The following is a 16453-nucleotide window of genomic DNA, read 5'->3' as shown; positions in this document are numbered from 1 at the left end:
TTAGAAACTCTTATTTATATATATAGCATCACAGAGCAAACAAAGAGTACAGTCACCATGTGCTTTACTGCTCAACTGTTTTAATGGTAACAGAAAACAGGAAACTTTACTTAAAACAAAAGAGCATAAAGTTGATCCAAACTTGTAAACTCTGCCATCTACTGGTTGAATACTACTGTAGTTGTTGCATAGAAATACAGGTAGTCCTCATCTTATGACCACAATCGAGCCCAAAATTTCTGCTGCTGAGACATTTATTAAGGGAGTTTTGCCCCATTTTACAACCTTTTTTGCCACAACTGTTAAGTGAATCACTGAGGTTGTCAAGTTAGTAACACTGTTGTTAAATGAATCTGGATGCCACACTGAGTTTGCCCGTCAGAAGATCACGAAAAATGATGACATGACCCGGTCATGACACAACAACCGTCATAAGTATGAAGCAGTTGCTAAACATCTGAATTTTCATCACATAATCGTGGGGATGCTACAAAGGTTGTAAGTGTTAAAAATGGTCATACGTCACTTTTTTCAGTGCCGTTGTAACTTTGAACGGTCACTAAATGAACTGTTGTAAGTCGAGGACTAGCTGTACATTCCAACAATGAATTCCAACACTTATACAGGTACTCCTCAACTTACAACCATTCATTTAATGACCGTTCGAAGTTACAACAGCACTGAAAAACATGACCTAAGAACTTTTCTCACGCTTACAACTTTTTGCAGCATCCCCATGGTTACATGATCAGAATTCAGATGCTTGACAACTGACTCATATTTATGACAGTTGCAAAGTCCCAATGTCACGTGATCCTCCTGTTGTCACCTTCTGACAATCAAAATCCACAGGGAAGCCCGATTCATTTTACAACCGTGTCATTAATTTAACAACCGCAGCGATTCAGTTAATGACTGCAGCAAAAAAGGTCATAACATGGGGTAAAACTTACTGTATTTTTCGGAGTATAAGCCTCACCATTTTCCCCCAAAACAGAGGGTGAAAATCTGGGTGCATCTTATACTCTGAATGTAGCCCCGTCCAGCTTCTCAAATGGAGGTCTCAGAGCCTGAAAAAAGCATCAGACATGAAGCTTCAGAAAAGAAGCCCCCAAACAGAGCTTCAGAAGAAAAGCCTCCAAACAGAGCTTCAGAAGAAAAGCCCCCAAACAGAGCTTCAGAAGAAAAGCCCCCAAACAGAGCTTCAGAAAAAAAGCCCCCAAACAGAGCTTCAGAAGAAAAGCCTCCAAACAGAGCTTCAGAAAAAAAGCCCCCAAACAGAGCTTCAGAAAAAAAAGCCCCCAAACAGAGCTTCAGAAAAGAAGCCCCCAAACAGAGCTTCAGAGGCTTTTTTTTCTAAAGCTGTTTCGGAGGCTTTCAGAGGCAGAAAAAAGTTTTTTCTGAAATGGAGTTTCAGAAGTTTCAGAGCCAGAAAAAAAAAAGCAAGGCACAGAGCTCACAATCAAGGAACCTGTTGCTAAAATTCACCTCTGGAAACAGCTGGTTGGGGGCATTCCGGGAGGCCGATCCACCTGCCAATCAGCTTTGTTTCTTATTTTCCTCCCCAAAAACTCCGGTGAGTCTTATACTCCTGAAAAATGCGGATACTTAACAAATGTCTCACTTAGCAACAGAAATTTTGGGCTCGGTGGGAAAGCTGCCTACGGTGTGAAAAATGATCATCACTCACTTTCTTTTGAGTGCCATTATAACTTCGAACAGTTACTAAACGAATGGTTGTAAGTCGAGGACTATGTACACTCATGAGGAATGGGCCTGAAATGTGAGGGGATCCTTTACCTTTATGAGTTCAATCCACTTTCCCATATTCCCCCTCCCGTCTCACACACACACACACACACACACACACACACACACACACACCCTGCTTCATACCTATCAAAGTTGAAGTTTCATCCGGAGTTGGTAAAGTGACTTCAACTGGTAAGATTACTCCTTTCTCCGGCATACTGGTTGGATGCTTCCTGTGGTTTCTGGCCTGGGAGTGGTTTTTCAGTTCTTCAACTGTGGCAGCCGAAATGACGTGAAAATAAAGAATAGAATTTTTATTGGCCAAGTGTGATTGGACACACAAGGAATTTGTCTTGGTGCATATGCTCTCAGTGTACATAAAAGAAAAGATACCTTCATCAAGGTACAACATTTACAACACAATTGATGGTCAATATATCAATATAAATCATAAGGATTGCCAGCAACAAGTTACAGTCATACAGTCATAAGTGGAAAGAGATTGGTGATGGGAACGATGAGAAGATTAATAGTAGTACAGATTCAGTAAATAGTCTGACAGTGTTGAGGGAATTATTTGTTTAGCAGAGTGACGGCCTTCGGGAAAAAACTGTTCTTGTGTCTAGTTGTTCTGGTGTGCAGTGCTCTATAGCGTCATTTTGAGGGTAGGAGTTGAAACAGTTTATATCCAGGATGCGAGGGGTCTGTAAATATTTTCACGGCCCTCTTCTTGATTCGTGCAGTATACAGGTCCTCAATGGAAGACAGGTTGAGTTCAAACAAATCTTGTATGGAGATCCTGACTTACCCTGCCAGTGTTAGCGGCAGTGTTCTTGGTAGTTTCTTGACAAACAACAAACAGTAAACAACCAACCGCTAAGAACAGCCCAACCAATACTGACAGAGCAAGATGCTAGTCTATGAACAGTGTTAATCCAATCCTATTCCCTTCTAGCACTGATGATGTTACCTAGTAGGGTAATGAAGTGTCTGCAAGAAAACAACCAAGCTCAGACAGCACCAAGGATCCCAAAGCAGAGATGGGTTTCAGTAGGTTCTGACCAGTTCTGGAGAACTGGTAGCGGAAATTTTGAGTAGTTCGGAGAACCGGTAGTAAAAATTCTCACTGGCTCTGCCCCCATCTATTCTCTGCCTCCTGACTCCCAGCTGATCAGGAGGAAATGGGGATTTTGCAGTAACCTTTCCCTGGAGTGTGGAGGGAATGGGGATTTTACAGTATCCTTCCCCTGCCATGCCCACCAAGTCACGCTCACCAAGCCACACCCACACAACCGGTAGTAAAAAAATTTGAAACCCACCACTGCCCCACAGTCCTCCTCTTCCTCCTCCTCTTCCCAAACCCCACTCCCTTCCAGCACTGATGATGATACCTATTTGGTAATGAAAGACTGTATTGTTTCTCTGTGTCGTGTAATATATGTGGGTATATACCTAATTTTGTATTTATTTATTTAACTTGTCATGTCCATGTAGTGTACATTGGAGGCGGTGACCCTTTGAGAGCTGTAGGCAAAGAAATTTCATTTCTATGTATGCCAATTAGCGTACGTTGAAAGTGACAATAAAGTTATTCTGAGTCTCTGAGTCTAAAAATGTATGTAAGGAAACAACCAAGCTCAGAGACCACCAAGGACCTCAAAGTTCTCCCCTCCTCCTTCTCCTCCTCCTCCCCCTCCTCCTCTCCACAAACACTACTTTCTGGTAGCACTGATGATGTTACCTAGTTGGGTAAGGAAACATCTGCAAGAAAACAACTGAGCTCAGAGAGCACCAAGGACAACTACAAAGCCAGGCTGGCCAACAGTAAACTACATGGAGCAGAAGGAAGCAGAAACCACACTTACTCACAAATTTCCTCTTGACAAAGAGGGCCTCCTGGGATCCGTTAAGGATGTAGATCTGTAGAGTGTATTCTTTGGTGGGACTCAGCCCGCCCACCGTTGCTTTCGCCATCTTGGTTTTCAGCATCACTTCCTGCTCAGAGTCACCTACAACAGGTAGAAGAGGGAAGCAAAAGTAAATAAATTCACCAACGTACAAATCATAGCTTAAACATCCAAGCAAAGTCCTTGACTTACAAGCGGTTGCTTAACGACCGCTCGGATTTACAATGGAGACAGAATGGGTGCTTTACAGTGCATAACACACACACACACAAACATGCACACACACACATACACACACAAAGCCACTGTGAATGATCACACTGCCCTCCTTCCATGTCACGTAAATTGTTTCATGTGATCACAGAATGGGGCCAGGAGTGAAATCTAAAAATTTTCCCTACCGGTTCTGTGGGCGTGGCTTAATTGGTGGGCGTGGCTTGGTGGTCAGTTGGCTGGCTGGGCGTGGCCAATAACAATAAATAATAAAAATAATAAAGAAAGTATAAAACAACAATAAGAGGTACCAAAAACCAACTTTCACACTTTACACACACACAACACAACACAACACAACTGACTCACACACGATGTAAAAGCCGCTGCACTTCACACTTCACACAGCCACAAAAAGCTCAAAAACCAACTTGCATACTTTACACACACACAACTCACACACACACACACACACACACACAATATGCCACATACAGCTTTCTGAGATTTTGTGTGTTTAATAATAATAATAATAATAATAATAATAATAATAATAATAATAATAATAATAATAATATTTTAATTTGTATACCGCCCTTCTCCCGAAGGACTCAGGGCGGTGAACAGGCAGATAGAATACAAATACACACAATAATTAAAAACATCCCTTAAAAAACTAATTTAAATGCCCAAATGTTAAAATAACATACTCCCCCATAAAATCACAAAACTTTAAAGTTTTAACTTTAAGTTTGTGTAGTTAGAGTCAAACACTACAGAAACACACTAAATCTCAGAAAGCTGCACAAATATTTTATTTTATTATTTTATTTTATTTTATTTTATTTTATTTTATTTTATTTTATTGTGGACTTCAAATCCCAGAGTTCTTGAGCCGGCAAAGCCAGCCAGCATTAGTTGATCACCGAGGAAATAGATTAGCTGAGCGATTGATTCTGTCTGGGCCGAAACTGAAACTGCTTTCCGGCTGAAAAGAGAGCCATGCGTTCATCAGTAATTAGGTAAGTGCCTTAGAATCTCTACTCTTACTTGTAGAAAACATGTTTTCTACAAGTAAGAGTACAAGTAAGGTTCTGCTGTTTTTTACTTTTAAAGGCCTGTTTCGGCTGAAGCAAAACCGGCTTTTAAAAGTAAAAAAAAAAGCAACCTCTGCAGATGGTGCGGCTCAGCAGAGGCGGGGGGGGCGGGGCCAGGGATTTTTGCTACCGGTCCTCCGAACCAGCAGCCGCCATCGCTACCGGATCCGATCCGGGAGCATTTCACCCCTGGAATGAGCCAACCCATACAAGCAAACTGGTTGCCAAGTGCCGAAATGCAGTCATGTGACCACCAGGAGAGTGTGTGTGTGTGCGTGTGTGTGCGTGTCACCATCAGAATCCCAGAACCAGGTTGTAAGTAACTTTTGGGTGTATGTTATAACTTAAACAGTCATTAAGCAACTGGTCGTTAAGTAAGGATAGCCTGTAGTCACCATGAATCCATCCAAAACTCAGAAGGAGACGAGTATCATACTTTCCGACTAGATAATTTTATTAAAAGGCAGAAGCGTCCGTGAGCTCATTAAAGTGTATGCCATTTAATACAAATTGTCAATTGGAATTGATAGAACAGGGGTCTGCAACCTGAAACACTCAAAGTTCCATTTGGACCTATTTCCCACAGAAAAAACAAAAAAAAAAACACCAGGAGTCACAAAACCCTTCCCGTGCCTGACTATTTCTTGAGCGGCCACAAAACTAGCATACGTAGTTGAATTAAACGTCCTGTTTTCTTCTGAAACTTTTCTTTTCTTGGATTTATCCATGGTTGGCCTACCGGGAGTTGAAAAGCTCAATAAATCACATGCCGGCATGTGTCGCACATTGGCAGTTTGTGACGTATATTTTGAGTGACAGGGAGCCGCAGCAGAGGGGTGAAAGAGCCACATGCGGCTCCAGAGCCACAGATTGCTGACCCCTGAGATAGAATATAGAGTAATACCTAGGGTTGGAAGGGACCCTGGAGATCTTCTAGTCCAACCCCCTGCTTGAGCAGGAGACACATACACATTGGACAAATGGCTATCCAGTGTCTTCTTGAAAACCTCCACAACTTCCTGAAGCAAGTCATTCCATTGATTAATTGTTCTCACTGTCAGGATATCTCTCTTTTGTTCTAGGTCAGTGGTTCTCAACCTGTGGGTCGCGACCCCGTTGGGGGTCGAATGACGATTTGCCAGCGGTCGCCTAAGACCATCGGAAATATGGGAAGTATACTTGCGAGTTGAAGAATCGCGCTCCAATGGTTGACTCCACAAGCCAGCTGCAGGCTCTTCAAATCGCTAGCTGAATTCCGCTTCAGGCGCGATGAATTAAGAGAGAGAAATCTTTGCTCTGATGTCTCCCTCTCAAGCCAGCTGCAATCACTCCCAATCGCTAGCCTAATCTGGCTTCAGGCGCAATAAACTTAATAGGGGAGGAGTCTCTGCTTTAATGGGGTCTCTGGTGGCTCAACAGATTAATGCAGTCTGTTATTAACAGCAGCTGCTTGCAAGTCCCACCAGGCCCAAGGTTGACTCAGCCTTCCATCCTTTATAAGGTAGGTAAAATGAGGACCCAGATTGTTGGGGGCAATAAGTTGATTTTGTATATAATATACAAATGGATGAAGACTATTGCTTGACATAGTGTAAGCCGCTCTGAGTCTTTGGAGAAGGGCGGGATATAAATGCAAATAAATAAATAAAATAAATGCCTCCGTCCTCAAGGCAATCGCAAGCAGTTCAGATCGCTAGCCAATATGGCTTCAGGCGCGATAAATTCAAAACGAAAATAATTTTACGGTTGGGGTCGCCACATCGTGGGGAATTGTATTAAAGAGATCGCAGCACTATAAAGGTTGAGAACCACTGTTCTAGGTTGTTCTAGATTCCTTCTGATGTTTGGCTATCCTAGATTAAACTGTCTCTCTTCCCCACTGTGAATCTATCAAGTATCTTTACAGTCTCCTTGTCTTCCCTCAATATTTCTTCAACCTGAGAACACCTACTGCTTTCCTAGTTTCCAGATTCAGAGAGAAGAAGTTTTCCAAACAACTGCAAATCGGCAAACTATAAGAAAAATGGCAGAAGGTTGTGATGTAGGAATTGCCTGTTCCAGAAACTCTGTAAGCTACCCTAAAATTAAATCTATTAACCATTTGACTTAGAATTAAATTAAATAGAGGTACACTCTGTCTTCATTCTCCTGGTATAATTCAGCTTTGTGTGTAAAATATGAGCGCCTTTATCACTGCTTTGTCAGTTTCTGGTGTGTTATTGGCTTGTTTAACCAACTAGAAATAAACTTCACATCGAATCTCCTTCACAGGAAAGCTACAGCACCCTCAGGGACATAATCAGAGTGGGTTTAGATCTGATTTTGCACATCTGTAATTAGCTTAAGGGTCCAGAATGATCTCTCTGCATATTTTCCAAATTTATCTGAATTAAAGGAGATAACAGTCGGTTTAGGTTTATCCAAGGTCAGATGTAGAACCAGAGATCTGAAATGAGAATTGAACTATAAATGCTAATTTCATTCTAAAAGGAAGTTCAACGATTTTTTGAGTAAAGATCGGGGCAAGAAAAGTTTTTGTTACACATGTTCCTTTATCTAGGGGTTTGTTCTTTAAAATCAGATTTTTCATTGCTAGGTAATTGTGGAATCTATTCCTCTCATTCAGAGGTGAGATTCACTCGCCTTCCCTACCGGTTCGTAAATGTGAGCATACGCACCTCCTCTGCACATGCTCAGTGCCTTTCGCGCATGATCTTTGCACGCGCATTATGTCCAGGTGGGTGGGCGGACCCTCACACAGTCACCACTATCGATTTCCCCGAACCGGCTGAGTCCCACTGCATGTCCTTTGGTGGTGTTTCCCAACCGTACCAATTTTAAGATGGGAGGACATCAACTCCCAGAATTCCCCAGCCAGCCATGCCTCCTGGCTGGGGAATTCTGGGAGTTGAAGTCCACCCATCGTAAAGTTGCCAAGAAACACTGTTCTTCAGACAGAGGACAGTAGGCGGAGCATTGCAGTGGAAGCTCCACCCCTTTTGTGCATGCAACAAAGGAAGGGGTGGGGCTTTGATTTTGGTGCTGCCCAAACATTTGGGCATTTGTATGGGTGTCGCCCTGGTTTTTCGGCTGATGGGAAAAGATTGATTGAAGTCTAGGGAGGTTCTCAGTCATCCAGGTCATGGTTGTTCCAAAGACGTTTTTTCAAGAGGCAACTGGATTTTCTGGGTTTTCTTTGAAGATGTTTCGCTTGTCATTTAAGAAGCTTCTTCAGGTCTGACTGGATGGTTAGTGAGGAATGGAAGGATTTATACTTCTAGCAGACAGCTGGTCATTTGCATTCTTTTAGCGAGTTGTTAAAACCTCCAGGTGACCTTAACGTTAAAAGGATGCAAATGACCAGCTGTCTGCAAGGAGTATAAATCCTTCCATTCCCCATCATCCAGTCAGAGCTGAAGAAGCTTCTTGGATGAGAAGCGAAACGTCTTCAAAGAAAAACCAGAAAGTCCAGTTGCCTCTTGAAAAAAAATTCATCTTTGGGATTGACTCAAAGTCTTACAAAGGAGCTTCAAATACTGACCTAGAACCAGGTTTTCAAGACTCCTAATCCAGCACTCTCAGTTTTGGACCACATGGGAAATAAATCTAACATCCAAACTCAGATAAGAATAGTTTGACGTTTTGTTTATGCAACTATCCCTGAGCAATTCAGCAACCCATTAAACCAGTGTTTCTCAACCTTAATTTTCAGATTCATAGACCAACTCCCAGAATTCCCCAACTAACGATTGAGGAATTCTGACTAGGGAATTCTGGTAGTTGAAGTCCACCTACCGTGTTTTCCCCAAAATAAGACATCCCCTGATAATAAGCCCAATCGGTTTTTTGAGCGCATGGCAATAAGGCCAAGCGCTTATTTCAGGATTCAAAAAAATATCAGACAGGATCTTATTTTCGGGGAAACACGGTATCTGAAAGTTGCCAAGATTAAGAAACATTGATACTACACCAAGGGTCTCCAAACCTGGCAACTTTAAGACTTGTGGACTTCAATTCCCAGAATTCTTCAGCCAGCATGCTGTCTGAGAAATTCTGGGAGTTGAACTCCACAAGTTGCCAAGTTTGGAGACTCCTGAACTAGATTGAAGCAGGAACATCACCAAGCACAAATGGGTCTTTTAAATCGGGGCCTCCAAAACATGGCCACTTTAAGACTTGTGGACTTCAACTCCCAGAATTCCCCAGCCAGCCATCCCTCCTGGCTGGGGAATTCTGGGAGTTGAACTCCACAAGTTGCCAAGTTTGGAGACTCCTGAACTAGATTGAAGCAGGAACATCACCAAGCACAAATGGGTCTTTTAAATCGGGGCCTCCAAAACATGGCCACTTTAAGACTTGTGGACTTCAATTCCCAGAATTCTTCAGCCAGCTAGCTAACTGGGGAATTCTGGGGGTTGAAGTCCACAAGTTGCCAAGTTTGGAGACTCCTGAACTAGACTGAAGCAGGAACATCACCAACTGGGTCTTTAAAATCAGGGGTCTCTGACCTTGGCCACTTTAAGGCTTGTGGATTTCAACTCCCAGAATTCTCCAGCCCACCAGCTAGCTGGGGAATTCTGGGAGTTGAAGGCCACAAATCTTAAAGTGACCAAGGTTGGAGACCCTTGCTTTAAATTAATAAAGTGACGATCCAAAGCTGGATCCTATTCAGATTTGCATTTGTTACAAACCAGCGACGTAGACCCTCCTTCAAACTGGTATATTTCTGGAAGAAGAAGCTCAGCTGGATTTCTTCAGTATTATACCTGCCATTGGCTTAACACGAACTTTGTACCCGCTGGTGTTTCCTTCGCTTTCCTTCCACTTCATTTGCAATCTGTCTTCTGAAAGGACTGTCAGCTTCAGGCGGTTCCACCCTGCAGAGAAGCAGCATTATCTTTACAAATAGAAGCAGAAAAAAAAATGATAGCTTGTGGGGGGAGGGGCTATTGTGACTGCATCCTTCAATGCCTTGCCTTCCTCACAACTTATAAGTAGAGCTCGACTTATGACAATTGAACCACTGGTGGGATTCAACCGGTTCGCACCACTTCGACCAAACCGGTTGTTAAATTGCTATCTGGTCCCGCCCCTCCACTTCCCGCCCCTTCTAGAAGTCCCCATGCACCCTGTTTTGGCTCCCAGGTAAATGCAGGGAGGCCTACTAGGCCTAAACAGGCCACAAGGGGATGCACACACCCACATGGTCCATTATTGCTCCCAGGGCCTACTAGGCCCAAAACGGGGCACAGGGGGTGGTGCGCCCCCCCACATGGCACCTCCCAGGGAGGTGAAGGAGGCCAAATGCTGTCTGTCACACCCCTTGGCCACGCCCACCATGGCCACGCCCACCCAGCCAGTCATTAGGGCAGAGAACCGATTGTTAAATTATTTGAATCTCACCACTGAATTGAACCCAAAATTTCCATTCCTGAGTGAGACGGGAGTTAAATGAGTTTGGCCCCTGTTTTACGACCTTTCTTGCTAAGTGAATCACTGCCATTGTTAAGGCTGTTAAGTGAATCTGGCTTCCCCCTTGAATTTGAATAGAATAGAATAGAATAGAATAGAATAGAATAGAATAGAATAGAATAGAATAGAATAGAATAGAATAGAATTTTTTATTGGCCAAGTGTGATTGGACACACAAGGAATTTGTCTTGGTGCATAGGCTCTCAGTGTACATAAAAGAAAAGATACGTTCATCAAGGTACAACATTTACAACACAAATGATGGTCAATATACCAATATAAATCATAAGGATTGCCAGCAACAAAGTTACAGTCGTACAGTCATAAGTGGAAAGAGATGGGTGATGGGGACGATGAGAAGATTAATAGTAGTGAAGATTTAGTAAATAGTTTGACAGTGTTGAGGGAATTATTTGTTTAGCAGAGTGATGGCCTTCGGGGGGAAAAACTGTTTTTGTGTCTAGTTGTTTTGGTGTGCAGTGCTCTATAGCGTCATTTTGAGGGTAGCAGTTGAAACAGTTTATGTCCAGGATGTGAGGGATCTGTAAATATTTTCACGGCCCTCTTCTTGATTCATGCAGTATACAGGTCCTCAATGGAAGGCAGGTTGGTAGCCATTGTTTTTTCTGCAGTTCTAATTATGCTCTGAAGTCTGTGTCTTTCTTGTTGGGTTGCAAAACCGAACCAGACAGTTATAGAGGTGCAAATGACAGACTCATTTTGCTCATGAGAAGGTCGCAAAAGGGGAATCACGCTGCCCCAGGACACCGCAACCATCATAAAGATGACTCAGTTGCCAAGTGTCCAGATTTTGAACACGTGAGACCACAGGAAGGGAGGCTGCAACGGTCGTAAGCGTGAAAAATGATCCTAAATCGCTTTTTTTCAATGCCGTCAAAACCTTGGTTACTAAAAGAAAGGTTGCACCTTGAAGATTACCTGTAAATTATTTTTCAAAACAAAAGAAAGTTCTTCGGCTAAATAAGTCAGAGGCTGAACTTTCTGAAGGTCAAGATTTGAGATTCAAAATAACGTCTTACCAAGCTCAGTTTCCAAGCAGATTAACCGAGGTTAGTATTAACCGAGCTTAAAATGATGTATGAATGGAACCACTTAGTCCAGGGGTCTCCAACCTTGGCAACTTTAAGCCTGGCGGACTTCAACTACCAGAATTCCCCAGCCAACAAAGCTGGCTGGGGAATTCTGGAAGTTGAAATCCTCCAGGCTTAAAGTTGCCAAGGTTGGAGACCCCTGACTTAGTCCATTCATTAAGCAAATTCAGCCAGTGAATTCAGCTCAGGGGTGAAATGCTTCCGGTTTGGACCGGTTTGGCCAAGCCGGTAGCGATGACGGCTAGTGGTTCGGAGAACCGATAGCGATGGGGGTGCATGCCTCCACCCACCCACCCTGTCATTGTTACTTCCTGGTTTTAACCTGGAAGTAACCTTTTTCTTTTTACCCTCTATGCATGCGCAGGAGGGTTTGCGCATGCGCAGAGGGTCTGGACGCCCATGTGACGCGCGTGTGTGAGCACTTCCAAACCGGTAGGGAAGGTAAGTAGATTTCACCCCTGATTCAGTTTCCCTGCTTAGTTTCATTGAGCAAGGAGATTTATTTATATGCCCCTTGGAAAATTCCTGAAGTAACTTACAACATTTCAGAGATTTTTTTATATATATAAAAAGTTTTTATTTTTTCACAATAAAAAAAAACACTCTCATCAAACAGTTACAATGTGCTGAAGGGGTGTTTACATATCTTCTTGTGCAATCTCAAAATAAACATCTCTTTCATACATCTATCTTGCATTGTCTTTTCTAACATATCTTCCCTTCTAACCAGTGGTAAAATAAATCCCATATTTTATAATATTGCTTGTCTTCTTGATCTCTAATTTCAAATGTCAATTTACTCATCTCTGCACATTCCATCATCTTCCTAATTATTTCGTCTTGCAAAGGTAGACATTTCAGAGATTCTGATTATAAGACACTAATTGAGAAAAAAACACAGTCAGTGGAAGCAGCTTTTAACTTTATGAACAATCATCCAGAAATGCTAATTTGCATTGCTAATTCTTGAGGCTTCTTCCTCAGCTGCCTGTTGTGATGGCTGCTTTTGCAATGACCTAGGAATCACCCCGCAGAATCCTCACCATTGGGATCTGCCTGTTCACCGCCCTGAGTCCTTCGGGAGAAGGGCGGTATACAAATTAAAATATTATTATTATTATTATTATTATTATTATTATTATTATTATTATTATTATTATTATTATTATTATTATTATTATTATTATTATTATTATTATTATTATTATTATTATTATTATTATTATTATTATTATCTCTGTGGAGGCTATTTCAGCTTCAATTATTCTACCATATCGCAAGATCTAAAATGGACAGCTAACATTAAAAACGTCATCAAAAAAGCACAACAAAGAATGTTCCTTCTGCACCAACTCAGAAAGCTCAAACTGCCCAAGGAGCTGCTGATCCAGTTCTACAGAGGAATTATTGAGTCTGCCATCTGCACCTCTATAACTGTTTGGTTTGGTTCTGCAAACCTACAAGAAAGACACAGACTTCAGAGCATAATTAGAACTGCAGAAAAACCAATGGCTACCAACCTGCCTTCCATGGAGGACCTGTATACTGCTGTGAAAATATTTACAGATCCCTCACATCCTGGACATAAACTGTTTCAACTCCTACCCTCAAAATGACACTATAGAGCACTGCACACCAGAACAACTAGACACAAGAACAGTTTCTTCCCGAAGGCCATCACTCTGCTAAACAAATAATTCCCTCAACAGCGTCAAACTATTCAATAAGTCTGCACTACTATTAATCTTCTCATTGTTCCCATCACCCATCTCCTTCCACTTAGGACTGTATGACTGTAATCTTGTTGCTTGTATCCTTATGATTTATATTGATATTGATATATTGATATTGATTGTTTTGATTTTGATTTTATATTAATTTATATTGATATTGAGGTTCTGTCTTTTGGGCCTAACTAATGCAGTCATTTTAAATATTGTATTATTATTTCATGGGATTTTATTTTTTTTTGCATTACCAATAAGATATGTGCAGTGTACATAGGAATTCATTCGTTTTTTTTTCAAACTATAGTCCGTCTGTCCCCCCTGTCCCCCAACAGTCCGAGGGACCGTGAATTGGGCCCCTATTTAAAAAGTTTGAGGACCCCTGATTTATACTCTGCCCCCTTGCAAGACCCAAGTCATTGATAGCAGGCATTAGGGGCCAGCCACAACTCTACAACACACCCTCCAAAACTTAGAAATGTCATCCATGAAATGCAACTGTTGGGAGTCCAACAATGGTTCCAAAGGACCACAGTAACCGACTCCGTTCCACATCTGTGACCTTTAACTTTTGGGAGATAGTCTTCTAGCTTCCTGGAAGGAAATTATGTTGCACGGGAAAACAAAGCTGAGATTCAGAAGCAGCTCTCGTCAAAGCAAAATGGGAGAACCTTCCATTGTAAAGGACGACATACACAAAGAGGCAGAAGTTTTCGTTGGGTCTGATTGCTGGAGGAAAGCCAGGGAGACAAAGACCAAATTATCTGGTTAATAAAGCCAGAAATTGTTTTCAGTTCTTCTTCTGCGTCCCAGATCTTGGTGGTCGCTCTAGGAGACACACAACAGACTGAGAAGAATGTTGGCAGCGGAATGCCAAATTTGAGATTATAATTAATCTGAGCGTTGAAAGATTGCATCCCATCGAAAAGTCCATTCTTGGTAGGTGTTTTCATCATACTGTGTGAATATTTCCTGGTTCGGTGATTGAGTTGAGATGGTAAGAAAAGACACCCAAATAGTAGGAAGTCATAAAATATCTTACAGATTACAGATTAAGAGAGTTGGAAGGGACCTTGTAGGTCATGTAGTCCAACCCCTCACCCAAGCAGGAGACCCTACACCATTTCTGACAGATGGCAGTCCAGTCTCTTCTTGAAAGCCTCCAGAGATGACGCTCCCACAACTTCTGAAGGCAACTTCTGTTCTATTGGTTGATTGTTCTCACTGTCAGAAAATTTCACCTTATTTCCAGGTTGAATCTATCCTTGTTCAGTTTCCATCCATTATTCATTATCTGGCTTTCAGGCACTTTGGAGAATAGTTTGACCCCCCCTCCTCTCTGGGGCAGCCCCTCAAATATTGAAACACTGCTATCATGTCTCCCCTGGTCCTTCTCTTCACAGTTCCTGCAACCATTCATCCAGGAGTGGGATTCAGCCGGTTCGGACAGGTTCAAGTGAACCGGATGTTAATTTTAATCTGGTTTGCCAAACTGGTAGTTGCAAGGACTGACTGACCCCACCCACCCCGCCCCTCCCCTCCCAAGAATCTTCACACAGCCCATTTTGGATCCCAGGCAAGGGCAGGGCCCACGCGGATGCTCTCGGAGGGCAAAAAATGGGCCTACCGGAAGTTCCGGAAGTCCATAAATGGGCCAACATCTAACAAATCTCAACAAGTACGGTAGGGGTGAAAAGAGTATGGGCCAATCAGAGAAAAGAACATTGGAAATTAATTTATTTTTCTTCTTCCCTTTCAAAAATGTAGGCCTCACCTTGTCTGCACTGTGCTACATCAGATTTTAGGTGGGACTTAGAGGGTTGAACGTTCTTCCAAAGTAGAGAGATAAATCCATACATCCAGAACTATATGTGAGGAGGAGGAAGATTTCTCAGCAAAACCTCTCAGTAATTTGTTAATGTTCCAGGTGGTATCTGATGGTACACCTAGAATGTTAGGTGGTACAATGGTAGCAACTGTAAGGGGGCTCTAGGGATCTCCTAGTAAACCACCACTTAAATATGAGCCAGCAGTGTGCTGCAGCTGCCAAAAAACCTAATGCTGTCCTAGGTTGCATCAATAGAGGGATAGTTTCAAGGGAAATGATAGGACTACTTTATACTGCACTGGGGAGGCCATACTTGGAATACTGTGTCCAGTTCTGGTCACCAGGGTGCAAAAATTTGTTAAATTCCTAGAAAGTGTATAGAGAGCAACTGTTGTGGTTCGCCAGAAGCCTGCGGAGCTAGCAATGGAGTTGGACAGCGATGAAGCTGAGGAAGAGTGTGGGCCAGTCCTGGAGGCTGGGGAAGGCCCTGATGAGGACTCTGCGTCAGAGGCAGAGATGGGGCCAGGGCCATCGGGGATGAGGTGCGGTCTCCGGAGCCTCCAGAGGCTGACAGTAGTGAGGCAGAGGAACAGGAGGAGCCTGTTCCTAATGCATGCATGAGAAGAGCTGCCAGAAGGCAAGAGCAGCTCAAGCAAAGAGGACGATTCAGGAGTAGGGCCAAGAGATGATTGGCCCCTCCCATAAGTCTTAAAAAAGACCAGCAACGGCGTTTGGGCTTTGCCGGAAAACAACATTGATAGCTTCATCTTTTTGCATTTATTTTGTATCGGTGTCTTCTGAACTTTTGCCAAGAAAGGCCTTTGGTAATTTGCCTAATTAAACCAAGGTTGGTGATAGGACCGAGGAATTGTATTGGGAGGCATTTGCTTTAATTTAGTTGAACTAGGCTGAGATGAAGTAATTCTCAGCTGTTCAAATAAAGTTTACTTGTTTTTTTTATACTGACTAAGTTTCCTACCATACTTGGGCCTGGGTCACAACAGCAACAAAAATGATAAGAGGTTTATTGGCTAAACCATACAATGAATGATTGAGGGAACTAGGCAGAGATAGATAGATGATAGATAGACAGACTAGATAGACAGACAGACAGGCTAGATTGATAGATAGATAGATAGATAGATAGATAGATAGATAGATAGATAGATAGATAGATAGATAGATAGATAGATAGATAGATAGATAGATAGATAGATAGATAGATAGATAATGGATGTATGCATGGATGGATGGATAGATTAGATAGATAGATAGATAGATAGATAGATAGATAGATAGATAGATAGATAGATAGATAGATAGATAGATAGATAGATAGATAGAT

General features: G+C 42.3%; 1 protein-coding gene across 1 annotated transcript in view; it reads right to left on the bottom strand.

Annotated features, from left to right (window-relative positions):
• Window positions 1–16453, bottom strand: part of COL20A1 (collagen type XX alpha 1 chain) — a 265731-nt gene that overhangs the window by 235769 nt on the left and 13509 nt on the right. The window contains exons 3-5 of the mRNA XM_058174284.1: window positions 9736–9846; window positions 3618–3761; window positions 1897–2025 (exon numbers count right to left, since the gene is read on the bottom strand). Coding sequence (XP_058030267.1) covers window positions 1897–2025; window positions 3618–3761; window positions 9736–9846 — 384 coding nt within the window. The remainder of the gene's footprint in view (window positions 1–1896; window positions 2026–3617; window positions 3762–9735; window positions 9847–16453) is intronic.

This window comes from Ahaetulla prasina, chromosome 3, assembly GCF_028640845.1.
Source record: "Ahaetulla prasina isolate Xishuangbanna chromosome 3, ASM2864084v1, whole genome shotgun sequence".
Lineage (NCBI taxonomy): Eukaryota > Metazoa > Chordata > Lepidosauria > Squamata > Colubridae > Ahaetulla > Ahaetulla prasina.
The sequence above is the reverse complement of the archived record's forward strand: the minus strand, read 5'-3'. Positions and strand labels throughout refer to the sequence as shown.